Here is a 21,390-nt window from a genome sequence, read left to right as displayed (position 1 = left end):
TGAAGGAAATTAATAAAACATTGTGTCCATCCTTCTTGGTCTTCACTTTGGCTATCCCAAATGAAGTTGCACAGAGGGAGGAAAGATGCCTCACTATCTCCTACCAAAGCAAGGAGCCAAGGAGGGAACTGTCAATCCTAGCAGTTTGGTTTGGTTTCAGGTTTTGGTGGGTTTTTAAATTAATTTTTTTTTTTCTTCTCATTCAAACAGAAGCTCAATATCCTATTAGGAAAAGGCTAGTTTTACACTAGCTTATGTTCTGATGACATGTTGATGCAAGGAGTTGAGGTGTGTTTGTGTACTATTTATACACCTATAACCTTCAGCCTGCTGAGTTAACCATCTGCAGTCATCACCCAATGAACAATAAAAAACAGGGTTTAATGGGGAAAGACTCTCATTGGCCAGATTGCCATATTCTGATTCCTCACACCTAACACCAGTTTAGTACTTGAATACCAAGTAAAAAAAAAAAAAAAAAAAAAGCTGTAATTCTCAATTCTGAATTAATTTCTGATTAAAATTAATAATATTTTAAATTATTAGCTATTATGCCTGGTTGCTTTTATCTTTTAAATGTCAGAAACAAAATTTTAAAATTATTTTAAAAACATTAATGGCTAAATACAAGCAAGCTATAGAATTTTGTTTTATGCTGGCATTGTTAAAAAATAAGAATCGAGAGGCTGGTATTGCTGAGTTTACCATGTACTCATGTATTAGGATGCCCTAACAGAAGTGCATTAACACAAGCACTGATTAAAAGTTCCCCTAGAGCAGAAGGGTCTACACATTGATTCAGCTTTCTTTAGACAGACCTACAATGTTTAACAAGAAAATCAGAAGAACAGTTGGTGACTACTTTCTCACACAGAGCTGTGTTGAGATACAAAGCTGACAAAATTAATGTCTAAAGAATTTATTAAGTCTTGCACTGACCTCTCTCTTTCCCTCAAAGCAAATGAATAGAAATTTCAGCTTCCTCTGCAACAGCAAGCCAAAAGACAGCTTACTTATTTTACATCTTCAGGGGACAACATCAAAATATATGTGTTTGGCACAGAAGCCTGGAAAGCATTTATTTTGAGAACTTGATATATTTCTAGGTCCTTCAGTTTAGCTAATACTGTACAGCAGAAACATAAAGCTGTTAACTCAAAAAAAAAAAAAAAAAAAAATTCCATTTTCCTTAGACTTCATGACCCCTTATTTCAAGCATGAACATAACAGCTGATGCTGTCACATCTGAGAAACTTTGATGAAGGATTTGACACAATAGGAATTACTGGCAGACAAAGATAATTCCTCTAGGAAGGCTGGCACAGAAAAAAACACAAAGAGGAGAAGAAAGAAAAAGAAAATAAATTCCCCCACCCCTCCTATTCCCTATTCTCTAAGACAGAGATGAATTTTTTCTAGACTTGAGGAAGAAAGGCTAGGCAAAACCTAAAAAATGAAAGTTAACAATCCTGGAACAGTAGAGCTTGTTGATGTTCATAGCATCAGGAGGACACAAATTAAGATGGACTAGCTGAGACACTGAAATTAAAATTACAGGTTAATGTCTGTGACTCGACACAAGACATCCATCTCATTGGATCCAGACTGGTGGGAATGGCTGTGATTACAGATAGCCCAAGTGTTTCTAAAGTAAGAGGCAAAAGAATCTGCATGTCTCCAAAGTGTTTATAGGTACATTCTCAAACTGTTTATAGGCAGAGATGCATTCTGTGAATAAGTACACTATTATTCTTTCTCTGGAACTCTGGGGGTGGAGGAGGAGAATGGCATCTTCTTATTTCTCTCCATGGATAATGTTGATCCAAAGCAACCCCACATTTTTTTTTCATAAAGCATACACTCTTAGATGGACCTCATCTCAACTTCATATACTCTTGTAAAAAAGTGGACAAAAATCCATTTATAAAGCAATATTTTCAATTGCTTTTCTAGTTAAGTAATTTGTTTTCAAAGCATAAGACACTCAATACTATAAGACAGTGCTTGCACAGAACTGTTTCTTTTGTTAATTGAGTCTTTGCAGAGCTGAGACATTGACTATGTTGAGATTTTCCTTTTTTTTTAACAAACACTGGGCAGATGCCAGGACTGTATCTCTGCAGGAAGACAGTGACAAATGGGAGTCCTCTATGCTGAATGACACTACTACACATGAGCTATAACTCTCTCCAATACATTAGTGAGTGATTGCCCTTGTTTACCATAATCTACCCTTCCCAAGCAATGACCCTTTTGCCACAATCTTAAATGAGAAAACTTAACCTCAGCTCAGCTCTAAAACAATGAGCTAATGAACATTTTATGCTTCTTACAGGCAAGCAAAAAAAAAAAAAAAAAAAAGCAAGCAAAAACCCCAATAGATTTTGCATTCACTTAACCCCAACAGATTTTGCGCTTCCTTCAAAATACAATAACTAACTGATGATGGAGATCACTGAACCAATTGTGAAGTTCTACATATATTTTCTCTGGCAGCAAAACCATTTGATGAGGACCTTACCACATGAACTCTTCACAGCAGTTCATTACCATTCAGCTGTGTAAATAGGACTGCTCTAAGAACATAAACTTTAAACAAAAATTGAGTGGTAGGAGTTAAAAAAACCTAAAAAAATCTGGTGGGCAGGAGAGGAGACTATATCACAAAATACTTGTGTAACTCTTTCTCCATAGAGGCAGAAGTCACCTTAGAAGGCTGATTGATTGGTTGGTTTAAACCCTGGTTTTCCCCAACTAGAAAATGAGATATTATTAATCTTAAACAGCTGTTCCCAAAATTTATTCTTGAAGAATGACACCAAAGTATGACTGTTTCCATTACAAAAAACTTAAAAAGTGATGCAACAGAGAATATTTTCTAGCTGAGGTACAGCTCAGCTATACAAGTTAACCCATTTAAGCACCATAATGTGGCAATGTGTGCTAAAATCACAAGAGCAGCCATTTCAGGGTTTTTGTTTTCAGTTAATAACCCTGTCAAGGTTGAAGCTGGTGAGATAATCTTGTGGCAAATCTAAAATGCTTGATTTCTGAAATATATCCATTTAGTTTGGTATAATTGTGACTTTTTTCAGTTACTTCCAGGAAATCTATACAGCTTCATTAGCAGTGCAGGCAGCCACAGGCAGCCACACCAGTACTACAGGATTTCCCAGTCTGCAGTACCAGTGCTCTGAGGCTGTTGTTGAACAGACGTGAAATACTTGTGCTACAAAGGTAGATATTCTTCCTGCAAGATCAAACAGCTAGTTGTTATGACTGTTATGACCAATTGCATATTCTGTAATATGTGACACATATTTTAGACTTTGCAGGTTAATTTTTTTCTAGATTGCTGTGGAAGATTTTTGGCAATGTACACTGTCCACAGTTAGAGGACAACAGTTAGAGGAGATTTTCTTTAAAGACTTCATTAACTCTAATGGAAATCTTTTAATACTCAGTAGTGACCTTAAGTTCTGTGTTCTGCTTTTTCAAAGCTTCCACGGTGTAGGAGATTCCTTTCCATGATTCAAGCTTAGCTTTTGCTTGTTCAAGAACCTGCTCAGCTTCTCGTTTTGCTTCCAGCCACTGCGTTGAATCCTTCAACATCTCTTGAAGCTGCTGCCTCCGGCTTTGGAGGTATCCGTGCACTTCATCCCACTGGCTCTGTATCTTCTCAACTGGTGAAACAAATGAAAAACAAAAGCTGAATTACTCAAAAGTTTTTTTCCTTTTCTCTTTTTTTTTTTTTTAATTCTGTTTTTTAAAGAGAGGAAAAAATAATATTTTAATATTTCTAGAACTGACCATATGAGAAAACTTGTGTACTTTTAAACTGCAATCACGTAGAAGTTTAGTTCAACAAAAAAGAACAGATAAACTCTTCTGGGTCACACAGTATGGCATTATGACACACAGCATGAGTTTCAATGCATATGCAGCAAGAAATGACAGGTTCATGCCTCAAAAACCCTTATGAAACAGGACCACATTTGAGAAAAAGTGTCTGCAATAATCCTTCATTCTTAACAAACCAACACAAGGTTTAGGATTTTCTGAAGAATAAATTCTTTGGGACGTGAATAATATCAGTTAAATATTTATTATTGAAGATATAATTAATAGCTGTACTTTCTTATGTCATCGAGGCAAATATTAGCAAAATGCAAAGGCTAAACAATTTTCTCATATTCTCATATTAAATATAAAATAACAATGAGCTTTATGCACTATTTGAAAGAAATGTGATTTCTGGAAACTGGAATCACTAAAATCACTGATGATAAGCTTTGTCTAGCATCCAGCACCGTCCATAGTAGCATAGAAACACCAATAGACAGAGTTGTCCAAGCAGCTGAAGCTTGACACAATATAAACAAAAACCCCAAACTCCACAAAAAATAAAATCTGCGCAGTGAATGACGGAATAAACATTTCATTCATTAATTCATGAGATTAGTCAGAACAAAAATATGTTCTCAGTATTTTCTTGAAGACTTCTTCACTACGTTGCAAATTCACAGGCCTTCTAGGGAAGTGAACTGAAATTCCTAGAATAATCAGATAACAATTGAAATATTCATTGACTGGCAGTTCCAACACTGCACTTCTCACTGCAAGGCTGATTCCAGAATGGTGCAGCCTAAACACCTGGAAGAGAAATGCTTCAGCAGGGAAAAGAGACTTCTACCTATCAGCATTTTTCCTTCTTCCAGAATAAAGGATAAACATCCTTCCATGAACTCAGCTGAGGTTTAGAGAAAGAAGAAAACCTTTCAGCAATCCCTGCTGAAGCCTAGGGAGAAAAACTGAGTAAGCACACTTAGCAGCGTGTTTAAGTCAATGGAAAAGCAAAAAGAACTGAAGAAACAGAACTGGAACACATAAAGCACCATCAAGAGAACAAGGGTAGCCTAAGGCACAAATTCTTAAATTTAATCTGAAGCAAATCTAACCCCTCTTTTTAGGAAGGTGTATACTCATGTCACAAAACAACTCATTTCTGTGCCCTCTCTGGGCCAGGATTTCTGATGTAAGCTTTAGAGCACACTTGAAACAACAAAGAGGCTGTAGACTTCAGGAAGGGTGAATAACTGAAGTGAGCTGCTTGAGCAAAATCTCCCTGCCAGGCTACAGCACATGGCTCAAGGGCTGTGCTGGAGGCTTAAGGACAAAGTCTAAACACCTTCCACTGTGTCACTGGCAACAGCTGCCACCTATTTCTTGGCAAATCATTACTTGAGTTCCTTTCCCCTTTGAGACTTTAATATCTTCTGCGTCCTGGCATACTGGAGATTTTGCATTGTACATTGCAGACAGAAGTACAACAGCTTGTTTGTGTCAGCTGACCGTGGAAAAGAAAACACAAACTACAAGAATCCCACCCATTTTTGTTTTATTATATGTTTCCTTGTTGGTGTGGGTAGTTTGGGTTTTTTTGTTTTATTTTTTTGGTGGGGTGAGAGGATTAAGAAATGAACAAAAACCCTCTGCTTCAAAGGAAAGCTGGATCAACAGTTGTATCAATTTTTCATAAGAGCTGCTTTTAGTAAGAAATGCTGACCTTTCTTATCACCAAAAATCAAAATATTTATAGATGAATTGGTTCCATAATGTCTCCTAAGGTTTGTATGTAAGTAAGATATTTAGCAGTCCTCCTCCAGGGAATGTGCTTTTTGCAGCAAGACTGAGTTTCTCATCAGACACCACAGTCCTGGGATTCCATGATGACCAATTCTCCCACCCAAGAGGACAGTGAAGCTGCATAATGAAAACTGCATTCAGGATATCCCAGGAGCCCATTTACACAAGTGACTATGAATACACAAGCTCCAAACATATGAGAAACATTTCCTATTTCACTGTGAAAATACTTGGCTTAGCTCACTCAATAACATAACATAACATATATATATATATATATATATATATATATTTACTTTTGCTTTGTTACAAACTAGAACTGAAGAGTTCAGGAAGTAGCCACTCTAAACAAAACAAAACAAAATAAAACAACCCAAAATAAATGTTTTCTTGCACTAGTGGGTGAGCAAACCCAATTAACAAAGTACTTCACTTGTAGTTAAACTCACCATGATATCTACATAATTAATCAGCCTTTTCTAATATATATATATACCAAAAAGTAAAGTACTATTTTAGATGAAATATATATAAATATTTTATTAGAGAGGTATTTATAATGATGACAATATTTAATTTAATGCAACATAAAAATCCTTTCCTTACTATACATTTGCAATTTCTAAATAATGCTCCCATTTGATCAATTTTGAATAACAAAAACCCCAAGGCTCTAAAACTTAAAATAGGAGGTTCACTTCAATAATGAAAACTACAGTGTAAATCAGTGTCCCTTAAGGACTTATTTTGTTTATATTCACTCTTTAGCAGGATGTTTCCCACAGAATGAAAGGTGTATGCCATTTATAGATTTATGCCAAAAAATAAAGTTCAGAAAATGCAATTTGAGTGCATATTGTGTTAGAATTGACCCCAGGAACTCATGAAGCCCTTCACCTGCAGCTGAGTTACTGATTGCAGATGAGTTGTTATTAAATCATGCTGGACAGTAGTAGACAATTTTTAAATTGTGGACATCATAGATGGTTTGTGCAAGGGTACTGGAACATACAAAAGGCTTTTTCTGACTGGCTACTACTGGCAATAGGTTTATCAATATATTTAAGAGTGTTTTATAGGGCAGCAGTGAGGAATCTCAGTCCAGAGTTCTTTCAGGCTGACTGCAGCCTTTAGAAGGGCTATTTCTGCTGTCAAGACTTTATAAAATCCTTAAGGTCACAATGTCTATATATAGGACTGGGCTGGGTTTAGTGGGATAATTACATTTCTTTCCAGTGGCTAATATGGGTTTGTGTTTTGGGTTTGTGCTGAACACAGAGTTGATAACACAGAGATGTTTTGTTGCTGAGCAGGGCTTGCACAGAGCCAAGGCCTTTTCTGCTTTTCCTTTACTGCTTTTCCACACTGCTGAGAAGGCTGGTGTGCCTGTGAGGAGACACAGCCAGGACAGGTGACCCAAACTGACCACAGGGATATTCCAGACCGTGTGACGTCATGGTTCAGTGTATGAGGTGGAGGGAAGAAGAAGCAAGGGGAAGATGTTTGGAGTGGTTTTTCTTCCCAAATCACCATTACCTGTGATGGGGCCCTGCTCTCCTGGGATGGCTGAACACCTGCCCAGCCATGGGAAGCACTGAACGAATTCCTTGGTTTTCTTTGCTTGTGTGCATGGCTTTTTCTTTCCCAATAAACTGCCCTTATCTCAAAGTTTTCCAGCTTTGATCCTTCTGATTCTCTCCATGATCCTGCTGCGGCGGGAATGAGTGAGTGGCTGTGTGGGGCTTGGCTGCTGGCTGGAGTTAATGGGTTCAGCATAGGGAAAACCAATTTCTTTCAAAGTTTTACCACTCTTACCTGGAATGAGGAAGGCAATCCTAGAAATAAGAAGTTCCAAACTTTTAATAGAAAGAAAAATAGAAGAACCAACGACATGTGAAGTAGTTTTTTCAGAAAAATGAATTTGCGCAAGTTTTACTAAAGAAAAAATGTTATCACTGTTTCCTACTTTGAATTTAAGGCCCTCAATTAATAATATTCAATAAATTAAAAAAATATATAAACCAAAAGTGGACCAAACACTATTGCAAGGATGAAAATAAGAACCTAAAAGTTAAGTAAGAACATCGAATATGACTAAAAAAATAAGTTTTGTGAGAAAAAATAATGTACCTGTCCTTACTGCAATCACCATTATAATAACATAGTATTGAAATGAAATGCTAATCTTTATGCTTTACGTATCATTGCTGTATACACTGTGAGAACTACACATTGGAAACACCTAGATAGACACAACACACATGGCTCCCTGTATACTGTTAATATAGCTGAAGAACAGGAATTTTAAATAATTAGTAACAATGACAAAAGTCTTTTTTCCCCATAGCTGAGTAGTTTCTGAAGCACTTCAGTTTATATTGTTCATTACAGTTAAATCCTGTGCCTTCCACATTTCAAACCCCAGTGTCTTCTCTTAGTGTGACATGTCCTTGTTGTATCCCATTTCCTTTCTTTCCTTCCTTGCCCTAAATTTGACACAGCACAATACTGTAAGAATCATTATTAACAATCATCTCAAGAAGATTTTTACTGACTGCAAAGGGGCAATCACAGTGCTGCAGCAGAAGTCCTCATTGTACTTCCCCTACACAACTTTTGTGCTTGCATACTGGAAAGTGTCCCAGCATGGCTCCAACCACTCCCAGCTCAACACTGAACTCCCTCAAATGAATAACTTAGGCAGGACATGGTGAGATTCTGACAGCATGTAATTTCAAGGTTGCTATTTGATTTCTTTTTTCATATCTCTACTATTTCCTGGCTGATCAATAGTGATTATATACTGAAATGGACAAAAGAAATTCTGCTGAACTGAAGTTACTATAAGCAACAATAAAGCAGAATACAGCATCTAAAGTAATCAGGCACAAGACAGGTATTCTTCAATCTGGTTATCATTAATTTCATATATCGAGGAAAGAACACACTTAGTGAAGGAGACTGAAGGAGACTGCCCCCTTAAGATTCAGTTTTGTTTATCAAAATTTTTATAGGTTTTTTTATTATAGGGAAACAAAACAAAATTATTTTTCTTTGGTAAATGTTCATGCCATTTTATCTATTAATCTTATTGACAAATATAACTTCAGTAAGAAGGTTTACTCTCTGCTGTTTAGCATATAACCACAATGGAATCAGCAGAAAAGGAGTCTGAGAAGAAGCTATCAGACAAAGGAGAAATAATGCTCATTTTACTTGAACACAGATATTACATATTTAGCCTATGCAAAGATGAAAAAGTATTCATTCCATATCATTTTGTCAAGTCCATTGAGTCCAGTACACCATCCAAAAAAGTGAATAAGTTTTTGAATAGCAACAGAATTTGTGAGGTAGAAACCCTCTACTCCCTTTGTCCAACAAATTACACAAACTACACTAATTTTGCACCGTAGGAGACTTCTCAAAAACATTATTGTCAATATATTGACACTTTCCTATAAAAGCAATTTTGTTACTGTATTTTCATAGATTTGAAGACTAAATGGACCAATACAACTTGGTCTGCTGTGGAATGTAACTGGAGAGCAGCGGAGTTATAGACAATATTACTCCATGTTACCAAAGCTGCTGATGCACTGATTTTCAGGTTGGATTTATTTTTGTTTTAATTGCATCCCAATATTACAGTTTCTTTTGAATGTTCTGGATAGTTAATTGTTACATATTTCATTTTATTCATTTGCTTTTTGCTAATCTATGTATTTATCTATATTAGGTTTAGTTTAGTTAAACATTTGCAGCTGTACAACGCTCCAGTTTTTTCAGTTCTGAGTTTTAAGCAAGCAGTTTATATGAAAGGCATGATAGAAAAGCTAGAAAATATGCAACTAAACAGAAATATTCAAGGTTACTGCACCTTTTTAGTTTTCTCTTTCTTCCACTAATCAGTATAATATTCCACATATTAGGGATAAACAAATTGTGAGAAAAAAAATGAAAATGTTTTTATAGGATTACAAGACTATTCTGAAAGAACTGCAACCATGCACTAAATGTAAGACTTTCTGATTTATTTCAATTTTGGCTCAGTTTTCTGTAAACAACATAAGTGGAATCACAGCTAAAATATCACTTAAACTTTGGCTTATCTTGTGGTTTCCTTACTTTGTATTATTGTATTGTTCTAGGAAAATAAGTGAAACTATTTTTTTTTCTTGACTAAGAAAGGATTTATTTAAAATTCTCCATTCGTCAATTATTTCTTTCTGTGAGTGCTCCACTTTCTCTTCTGCTGCCTTCCAGAACAGGAGGTGTCTGACTTGAGTCTTATTTTTGAAAGAGGAATCACTTTGATAAAGCCTATCATACAACATCCCCTGACAAAAGGACGCTGTCTCTGTTCTTATGAACAATCTGAACCTGTGAGAGACTGGCCTAGGGAGAGCATTTGGATGGTAGATGCAGAGTCAAGTGAGGATAAGTTTAAAACATTTCTTTTTTAACTGCTGAAGTTCTTAAGGAGTTACAGGAGCATTTATCCCCTAAGTTTCTGCCTGCATCATTATGGATGTGGGCAGGACACAGTACCCAGCAGAGAACAGCTGGAGCCAGCCTGCTCGGGTGGTGATTTATGCTTCAGATGTCCTTCATCTTTCCTTGTAGAGAAGCATTTCTCTTGACCTTTTCCAATGGCTTATCAAAGTCACACTTCAAACAGTGACCTTAGAAACTTATGGCAAAACTTTATCGTATATATGGGAAAAAAAATGTGTCATCTAAGACATTTTATACATCAGTGGTCAATAAAGTGATGAGAGGATTTAGGCAATAAACCCCAAATTAATAGTGGGGTGGCAACATAGAATATCTACCCTAATGTGAAGTCTGCCATTTATGCCAGTAAGATGTCAGACATTGTTTTTATGCACCATTAATATGTCAAGGTATTTATACAAATATGATGCCTTATCATAAAGTATCATAACACATAATTACAGATTTTTTTTTTTTAAGCCTATTCTTACAGAAAATTAGGCAAAACAGAAAGCATGTACTCAAACTAAGCTGCATTTAAACAAGTGAATAAATAATACCTGGGAAAAAGGAATGAACTGCAGTCATCTATACTATTGTGCAATATTATAGTTTCAATGAACAAATAAAAGGTATTGCAAAGGAAACCAGGAAGAAGAAGCACTCAGTCTTTACCTGTCTTTGGGGGGTCATGAAGAGCAATGAAAATGCACCTGACACACCAAGGCATGAAAGTCCAGAGGGGAAGGATGTTACTTTCCCTGCCCTCTCAGAGCTTCAGAAGGACAGGCAATAAGAGATTTCAACAAATTTAGATGTGTCTGTGTTTTTTTTAAACACACAGAGTCATAATCTTATTTTGTAGTTTGATACTTTTGGGGGCTAATTATTTCCAACTATTGCAAGTCTGATTTAATTTTGTTTTGTTTCACTAGGGCAGAGCTTGTTTTCTTTTATCTAAAAATCACTTCCATATGTTCAAACTAATGAAGGTCACTCTGTTCCTTTGGAAGTGTCAGATCAAACAGATTGAACTGAAAACTGTCAAGTGGTTTTTGCTAAGCTCCAAGTGCATAATTCTTCAACACTGTTAAGCAAGCTTTATACCTTGCTATAGAGAGTGGGAGTTAGAGACCAGACTAAGCTGGTAGCACATCTAAAGAAATTAGTTTCTTGCACCAAGCAAAAAGTAACTTTTGTGACTGAGCACTGAGAAGGGCATGCAAGAGTTTATTGTTTGGAAAACAGGTCCTTCAGACAGCATTCATCAGTTTCTCAACATTTTACAGAAGTATTCGTGTATATAACATTTATCACCTCTTAAATGAAGCTTTCATGATAATTTTTTTGCTAATTTAGAAAAGGAACAGATCATGGTATGCACAGTGTGGAAGACCATTTGCTTCACATTTTAAAATGTCATACAATCTGTAAAATTCTGATGTGAGAAATAAACACCCTAAAGAGATGTAGGATTTTTTAGGATTTAATATTAAATAGATAACCAATCTAAGTGTAGGTTTGCTAGAAACCTACAGAAACAAACATATGTATCTACAAATACACAAACTATGGACAAGGGAGGTGGACAGATTAGAGAATGATCTTTTGATACCCCTCTGTTGTCACCAGGTCCTTAAGAACAGGACATTCAAGGACAAATGGACTGAAAAAACTAATGTCCCACTTCTCTGGCAGAATGCAGTCAGCAGTGATTCTTCCATGACCCCAGAAGCAGGATGCACATGGACATGTCTTTAGAAGTTAACTAAATTATTTTTTTCTACAGAAACTCTTACATTTGGGTGATATAAAAATATAATATCTCTGTAATATACTAACTGAAAAAAAAAGAGGGTTTCCTTGCTGGAATAATTTATTAATCTTTCAAAATGCTTGATTTATTCTCTTTCCTTTGTTGCATGTAGAAAATATGTACTGCATTATTGAATTTAGCTACTTTCTTAAATATTCATAATATAATTATGAAGACTTACATTAGATTTAGAAATGATATTTAGACTGATGGGAAGAAACCAAACTAAAGCCACAGGATTAACACTAATCTGATTAACTAGATGAGTGAATATGTGGGTAATCCAATTGTTTCTGTTTAAAATTTATAGAAAAGTTTTCAAAGAATAGAATAGAGGAAAAAGCATTAATTTCTGTATTTTTTTCATTGCAAGCTATAATTAGAGACAACTAAGTATTTTATTATTTATCTTTGCCCAGATGTCTGTTTGTTTGGATTTTTTTTGTAGGATTTTGCTTACTCAAGAAATTAAAAGGAAAATAATGTATGGTTGTGTATCTAATTTTTGTTCATGGATGATCACTTTCGTAATAATCAACCTGACTACAAAATATTTATTTCAGAAGAAATGTCTGTGCTGGTATTTAAAAATGGGATATCAAATTAGTGATATTGTATTCTACTTTCTCTGAACATAATCAAGAATGCTATTAGCATTATTAAAGTACATCAGCTTTCATAAACTAATGCTTTCACAGACTTACTGATGCAAAAACATAATGGTAGGTTGGGTAGTTTAAGTGCTGAAATGTGTGAAATTCATTACCTACCTAATGAGGCGTATAGGCAGTGAAATTGTGAATTCTTAGTACCACATAACTTTGTGTTCTATCATACATTCATATTTACACTGCATATTCCTAATGTCATCAGCCTACTACCTCCTACTGAGTTTGGGCTGAGACTTGCTTTCCAAATATATCTGCATTTGTTATTCTGTACACTGATTTGCTTTGGCTTTGATTTAATAGATCCAGCTCTAAGTGTAGGAGCAAGACTTTGGGAGTTGTTAAGAGAATTAAAATAACTAGGAAATTAAAACTGACTTAATAATTCAGCTATCAGGCTCCAAGTTACTGAAGCAAAGTTTTGCAGACTGTTTATATTTCTATTTTCTTCCACAAAAGAAAACAACCCAAACCCCAAACAGGCACAGAATATCTTGGATCTTTTCCTATGCCTCTTCTGGCACTACCAAATCTCTCCACCTCCACAGCACACAAGTCTCACCAAGGTCAGCTGGGAGACACCTCCAGAGCTTCACTACTACACAACAGTGGTAGAAAATTGGGTGCTGGTAACGGTACTGAGCTTAGCTCAGTATCCAAAAAAAGCCACACACGCATCAGGAGGAAAATAACAGTGGGCCAAATCAAAACCACGCCAGCTTTGACTTTTATATTTCTTTTGAAGGCAAAGAAAACTTCCAAATGAGCAAGAACTGATTTGAAAGGGAAGAATATTCAAAGAATAGTACTTCTTTGAAAGTATTTCTATATACAGCTTCAGGCATAGATTTCAGGTGTTTTGTACCATTAACAGTACATCTGAACTGAGTTAACAATTTTTTTATTTCACAAGAGAAACTGAAAACTGTATAAATTAATTTTATTTACAAATTGCCAGTTTCTTAATCATAGACGCATAGAATGGCTTCAGTTGGAGGAGACCTCTAATGATCACCTACTTCCAACCTTCCTGCTATGGGCAGGGAACCTTCCAGGTTGCTCACAGCAACGCCCCAGTCTGTCCTTGAACACTACCAGGAATGGGGAATCTGTAATTTCTCTGTGCAACCTGCTCCAGTGCCCCACCACCCTCACAGTAAAGAATTTCCTCCTAATACCCAATTTAAACCTGCCCTATTTCAGTTTAAAGCCATTCCCAATGTTCCATCACTACTGCCCATACAGAAAGTCCATCTGCAGGTCCCAAAGGTGGCAGTGGGGTGTCCCAGGAGCCTTCTCTTCTCCAGGATGACCAATCCCAGCTCTCAGACTGATTTCCTAGAGAGGTGCTCCAGCCCTCATGGTCTCCTCTGCACCTGCTTGAGCAAAACCTTGTCTGTCTTGTACTGGGGACAACACACAGCCACAGCTGGCTGCAGCACTTAACAGTGCAGTGAAATACCAGATATACAACTTCACCCATGATATATTTTCAGGGACAGCTGACTATAAATTACAGCACAGACAGAGGCTTACAGACTCAAATTTACATGATAGATAATGAATTGTCCTGGTGATTTGGGTAAAATAATTCTCTTACAATAATCTTCCTGAGAGAAGAAAAGCATCAGATATCAAAAGAGTGAACATCTAAAAATCTACCTTCTTTTTCTTTTTTTGCTCGCATTTACAATCACAGACTTAGATAAATTGCACCAATTTTGAACTATTTCCAAAGATTCCTTGGGGCTCCTGCTTCTTCAGATTGACATTTCCACAATTTGTGGAACTGTCCCACTCTGTCATCCCTCCCACACTTGCACCAATTTTTTAAGTATTCCACAAGGTGCTGTCAGTCTGATACTGGTTAATCCATATTTTTTTATGCAAAGAAAGACAATATCAGCTTCCTAACACTTGAAATTCTTAATTTCAACTTTGTTGAAGTATAAAGCAGTGAAGTAGCTAAATTTCACACTTAAAATGGATAATGCACTTCAAAGTAAATAACTGACAGAGTCAACTAAGGAAGTAACATATACAGCAGAAGAAAAGAGCTATCTCTTCTGAAAATTCCATAACATTTAAACATTTTGAGCATTCTCTGTCAATTACAATGCTCCTATTTTTTTAATTAATTGTTGATTAAAAAATGTGGATCCTATCACAAAAATGCTGTTACTTGAATGTAAAAGGAGCACAACTCAGCAAGCATAGGAGTGGCCAGAAAAAAAACAAACAAGGCAACATTTTTTATTTTCCTATTCTGAATATAAAGGACTAGTTCTCCAGGTCACATAAGCTATGGTCACAGCACATAAACTATGGAGCCTGGCCTAACCCTAACCCTAAATAGATACATAAATAGCAGTAAAAATCCCCAAATCAACAATGTATCTGTCATCTTAGTGAAATATTTTAGCTAATAAATGAAAAAAGTATATATAATAATGTATCAATTGCATCAATCCTAAGAAAAGGAAAGACACAATTACTTGCCTTTTACTATTTGTTTTCTTTTGTTTGAGGTGTTGTGTTTGTTCTGAGGTGTTTTGTTTCCTTTGAATCAGACATCAGCACTTTGTTCATGTTTTTATGGTACTCCAACACAGATCAAAACATTGGTGGGACACAGTGAACTGAACTTAATCCACTTTAGGCAAACACTTCAAAGTCACTATTCTGATATGGCTTAAAGTCAGCGAAGTTTGAGCCTAACACACTGCACAGGTTTGGACTGGACATTGGAAAGCATTTCTTTACTGAGAGGGAGGTCAGACAGTGGGAGAGGCTTCCTGAAGAGGTGGTGAATGTCTGTCAGCATTTAACGGGCATTTGGAAAATACCCTGAAAAAGTGCTTTAACATTTGATCAACTCTGAAGTGGTCAAGTAGAAGGACGAGATGGTCACTGTAGGTCCTTTCCAACTGAAACAGTCTATTCTGTTCTAGTCTGTATTTTACTGTGCTTTCAGGAAACTACATAAAACGAAGCAAAGAAAATCATCCAACAAACAGATGCAACCATTATTTTTGCCATCCTAATATAATGCTGCTGTGAAGAAAGCCAAGTGCCAAAAGCACAGGAATTCAGAGAGACTGTAACGAATATTCTGCAAAATTATTACATCCCTTCCTCTGAAATACAGCACTCATTTCTAAACTTAAGATGATAAAGCAGACATAAACACAGTCTGACACTTCCAGCAAAAATTTCCATAGCATAGGCGTTTGCTCGACTATACACAACTTCCCGCCCAATTAAAACATAACAAAATAGATCTTTTTCCTAAATATTCCCTTTTAAGCTCTAAGTTTCACCAAGCCCAAATGCCACCACTTTCTCACCACATATCAGAGTACTCATTATCCACCCTCCTTTGCTGTTACTTGGCGAGGGATAGTCCTCTGTTGAGTCATTCTCTCACCTGTCATGGACTTGATGATAAAAAAGATGAAATAGAAGCAGCTAGTCTCCAGAACTGTTTTGGTTTTTCTCCTTCCCTCCCTTTTTTGGTATCATAAAGGCTGAAACACTGTTACCCACCAAACACAGACTGAAAAACCTCGGAGTCACCACTGAAACCATTAATAAACTTAAATTCTTTGAATTATCTACAGTATTTCAAAAGTCACCATAGTGATGATTTGTACACATAACAGAATCCAATCACCAGGTGGTGCAACCATTCACCAGAGTCTTAGGACCTTTTTCACACTGACTAAGCCAGTATTTACACAGGTTGGACTTGCAAAGGAGCTTTGGGGCTTGTGCAAAACACTGGGTTTGTTATCGGTTTATTCCTGACTCAAGCAACACTCAAATTATGATAAATTTATATCAAGGATAGCCAAAGTAAAATCCTTAGGCCAAACATACTCCAGGATGCTCATCTAGATTGTCTGAGATCAAATGCATGTTCCAATCTGTGTTCTTTATGTATTGCATCCATTTTAGGAAAAGAGATGGGATTCAGTGTACATCAAACCCTGATATTTTCCTGATATGGCTGATTATGTGGCATCTAAATTTAGCTTCTAATCTCTGCTGAGCAGGTCCTCTGTTTCCTGTTTGCCCTCTAATTGCTACAGAAAATTATGGTCTGATATAAATGAATATATACTGTTCTGACACAGTTTTTAAAGTAATTGTGAACATTAAATGTTGCCTATTTATCTGTCGGTGGATAAATAATTTGATCACATTCTCAAAATTTCATATCTGAACAATTCCTTTTTATTTCCATTTATTTTCATTTTGACTAATGTGTTGTAGCATGAGCATATCTCCTCTGTTTGTATCATCATGAATAAGATAAAAATAAAATGGATATTTTTACTGCTAACATGTCTGCTTCTAGTTGAATTGAAAATGTGCTGTGCACGCTACTATTTCTAACACTGTACTGCCTTGAAAGAGGGACCAAAACAGCAAACACTAGGGTTTGTTAGATTCAAACAAAACATGTGGAAAAAATCTAGTCTTCTGAAGAGTTGACAGGGAAAGGCTGGGATAGGAGATGCTAGCTCACCTTAACTAGATAGAGACGTGAACGCATGAAATGACAGACTTTTCTGGGACTATAAAGAAAGTCTGTAGCAGATCTGGAAATTAAATTGAAGTCATTCTAACTTCTAGTGATGCAAGAAGTTTGCTCTAACTGTATTTTCATTGATATCTAAAAATAAAAACAAACAAACAAAAAACCCCATATACTATCAAACAACTGACCTGAGGCATAGGAGTGATGCTTTAAGTTTTAGCTTTTATATTTTTTGTATTTTGTGCTGCCTAGGTGTGGTATTGTATACTGCAACACCTAGGTGTGCAGCTTTTAGCTTCATATTAAGTGACAGTGAACTCTTCACTGAGTAGGTAGACAAAACAATTCCTTTTCTAGCTTGATGCCAAGGACAATTGTTACAAGTTTCAGGCCCAAAAGCATAAACAGTAGACTGAAGAGAAAAAATAAGGATGGGACTTCATAACCTGAAGCTGCAATTGGATGATTAACCCAAATACGCAGATGGAACAAAACTTATAAAAATGTGAGACCTTGTGAACCAGTTGTCAATTTTGTGGCCATTTTTAGGTTCATCTTTAGGTTCAGGTGTAGCCCCGGCCAGAATCTTGTACTGCCCAAGGTGTATCCTTTAAGGCCTTTCAATAAATACCTACTTTATTTTTATCTCTGTCTAGCTTCTGTTCTATGTCAGCCTTCTCAGGGCATCAGTTGTAAGTCAGTGTTTAGTGTTTGGCAGGGAACTTCCTCTGTGAAGAAAAATTGAGAATGGCAAGTGTTGCTTGAATATAATCATATATTGCAAGGAAAGAACTGACAATTCCTACTTTGTTGTGGCAGCCCACCTTACCAATAAGGTCTTGACTTTTCACCGTGTGTATAAGAGATAAGAGGTTATCCTGGAATATTTTGTTATGCTTACCTTGCCTGTTCTTCACTGATTAAAATTACAGACACAACTAAATTATTCCCTAGTCCATGTGTTTATTTCTGCATTTGGGTGGCAGGTCCTGTTCCAGCTACATGAAAGCAGTAATATTGTTCCCTGGCTTTGCTTTCAAGGATGAAACACTTCCATCACTTTCCATCTGAGACTTCACTGACAAGTCATTATGTATAGGGAGCTACCAGAGCACAGCATCTTCAGTGCTGATGGCAATTATTTACATTACTCCTTTTAACATTGCAAATTGACTGAGTCTTTCCAGTATCAAAGAGAATATCTACTACACAAATCAATGGAACAGTCTTTTACCTCTCCTGACAAGATGCAATAAAACATCTTTAGCATTTATTATTTTCAGTTTTTAAAGTATTTTATATAAATGTTAGTTAACATTTGCAAAAACGAGAATGAATTAAATTTTGAAATGCAATGTAATGAAAGCCAGATTTTTTTCTGTAACACTGTAAATAGGGAACCTCACATTAGATACTATTAAATATATTGAAATCTCTAAAACACATCAGTGATTGCTTTCCCTAAGAACTATATATTCTTGGCAGTTTTGGTCAATTAAATGTTAAAAAAAAATATTTTAAGTTTCCTAATTAAGATAGAAAAGACTGTATCCTGAGAAGTAATCTCAATTTATTTCACATTTGCATATTATTGAATCCTTCAGCATTCTTCAGAAGTACATGGTACTAGCAATTTCAGAGACCTAGGTTGAGTAGGATCTGCCATCTCATCCTGTGTTGCAGTTTCTTACCTTCCCTTTGCATTTTGCTTGTAACACTTTTGCAAGCAAATTTGTTTCTTTCTGAAGCTACTACGGTGCTGCTCTTGCTAAACTAAAAAAAAGAGAAAGCTCCATTCAATGAATTTATGAGTAGAGATTTTTCACAAAGGAAAACAAGGAACATAGGCAGGTAGTTATATAAAACCAGTCTGTTAAAATATGACTCGAGTAATACAAGAAAGAAAAGATGTCCCTGACAAACGTGAACCACACTTACCACAGTAGGGGAAAAGACTGTAGAACCTGGGGAAAGGAATTTCCTGCTGACAAGACTTTCTGTCATTTCATGTCTGCTCATGGTTCTGGGCCACAGTTTCACCTAATTGGTGACTGGGTGGGTTGAAGGTTGTAGGTGGAGGGCTGAAGATTTATAAGTTTTGGCTCTTTTACTAAAATAAATTCTGTCAACTCAGTCTCCAAATATTTGAAGAACAGCAGAGTGAATTGCAGAATATTAAATAGGCTTCAACTATCTTGGCACTATAAATTACAAGAAGTTTTCTGTCTGTACTCTGACTAACCACCTCTACTAATTCCATTTCTGGTGACCAACAGGTTAAAACATGATACCAAGCAGTCTCAAAGAGCAGCTCCCCTCCAATGCTGTACCAGATCATTCCTGAGGCTAAAGAGGAAAGCATGTTCTTCTGTCAGATAATGATATATCCCAAGTCTTTCAACCAGTTAACTTTATGTGCTCATGGCTACATCATACAACAAAGTGTAGCCTGTTAATGTGAAACACCTCCTTACCAAATCATCAAGTCTTTACTCTGGGGAGTTTGCTCGTGGCTTTTATTTGTTTGCTTTCACTTTTCTGGGCTTAGCTGAAATTATTTAAAGGCTTTTAAGAAAATTATTTAATACCACTTTTACTGAAAGGTTTTTTCCTGTAGCACAGCCTTGCACTCCTCATGGACTTTGTCATTACTGTTCATGACTCAATTGGGTAAGAACTTGATTTGTGGTTATAATTTTCTCAAGAGTTCATCAACCATTCTGCTTTTGTAGGATAGAAGACAAACTGCTACTAAGACATAATTTGGACATAATTAAGAGTCCATACATCACAGAAATCAAGGGTGCCTTACTTCCAACACAGACTGATTTCTAGCAGCATACAACATATCTATTCTGTTGTTATCTGTGTTCTTACTTATTTAGAAATATCTGCCCTAGAACTAGCCAGTTCCACACGAATTACCAACAACATGAAGTTTTGTAGTTATCTTTCTTACAGGGTTGAGATGTGAGATCCAAGCAAGCCACCAGCAATGATATCACCCAATACAATTATGATCCCTGGGGCTACCAAAAAATCTGTTCCATTCCTGCTGAAGAATATAACCAGAAGTGAAGAATAGTCACCCTGCAGTCTCAAAGCCTTTTCAGGAGGACTGAAACACCTGAAGCAGGCAGATGAGACCTTGCCCTTTGTCCATGGAACCACATTCTAGTATATACAGCCTGAGAACTCCCCAAACATTCAGATGTTTCTGGGGCATATTATCACCCATTCCTAAAGGGCAACTCTCCCCAGTATTCCAAAATAACTTTCTACTCCTTCTTAAAATGTCCCAAAATGTCTTCATTACAGGTCCTACAGCAGAAAACATGCACCAAGGAATAGGTTTCAAACTTTATACTCTTCTCAGTACCGTTCTACCCCTTTCAGAGCTCTTGTTTTATCTTGCTATTGACATTTTGTTAAAAAAAAAAATGTTTCTCCTTTGTTTTGTTTCTATGGTGTAAAGTTCTCATGGGAAAAACAAGTTGTCAGCTGTAAACTGGTACATCAGGACGATTAATAAACTGCATGTATATGACATAGGAAATTCAAATTCTTGAAATGTTCTTCAAATATGTGGAATTCAGAGAATAGACCACTGGGGTTTATTCAATAATTCAGTTAAAAAATATCAACAAGATATTGGAAAACTGTATACACATACAGTTTTCTCTTACATTTTTTTGGTCTTGGCAGCTAGGGAGTTTACTACTGGATGGCAAATCCGAGATTGTATGAATTTGGTTTTTTCAAGTGGTGAACTCATCATTTGTATTCAATAGCTCTAAGAGAAAACCACATTGATGGCAGTACAGTACAGTGGAAATGGCTATTTTATTAAGATGTCGAGAACAAAAGTACAGCTGTAATTCACTGTGGAATTTCCATATATTTTGTTGTGAAAGTGATGACAATTTGATGATTTTACCATAAAACTGTCAAATACAGCAAACTATTAAATAAAGGCATTTTTTATGTTGTGGCAGAGCAATTCAGACTCTTTCCAGATTAGTTCAAATGCAGCTCTGCTAACAACCAATTATAGCATATAGGTTTTCTTCAAAAATACCAAAACCAACCAACAACAAAAAAAACCCACAAATAAACAAACAACAAACCACAAAATCAAAATACCTCTTCTAAAGACATCATCTATAAATTATTCATATATTTTTGACTTGTTTTCTAAAACTGCCAAATAAAAGTTCAAA

General features: G+C 36.1%; 1 protein-coding gene across 4 annotated transcripts in view; it reads right to left on the bottom strand.

The window, feature by feature from the left end:
- DMD (dystrophin) overlaps positions 1 to 21,390 on the bottom strand; it is a 1,141,085-nt gene that overhangs the window by 264,347 nt on the left and 855,348 nt on the right. For all 4 annotated transcript variants that reach the window (XM_058829412.1, XM_058829411.1, XM_058829410.1 and 1 more), the window contains one exon: positions 3,472 to 3,683. In XM_058829412.1, coding sequence (XP_058685395.1) covers positions 3,472 to 3,683 — 212 coding nt within the window. The remainder of the gene's footprint in view (positions 1 to 3,471; positions 3,684 to 21,390) is intronic.

This window comes from Poecile atricapillus, chromosome 1, assembly GCF_030490865.1.
Source record: "Poecile atricapillus isolate bPoeAtr1 chromosome 1, bPoeAtr1.hap1, whole genome shotgun sequence".
NCBI lineage: Eukaryota > Metazoa > Chordata > Aves > Passeriformes > Paridae > Poecile > Poecile atricapillus.
Note: the sequence above shows the minus strand (reverse complement) of the source record. Positions and strands in the feature narration are given on the sequence as shown.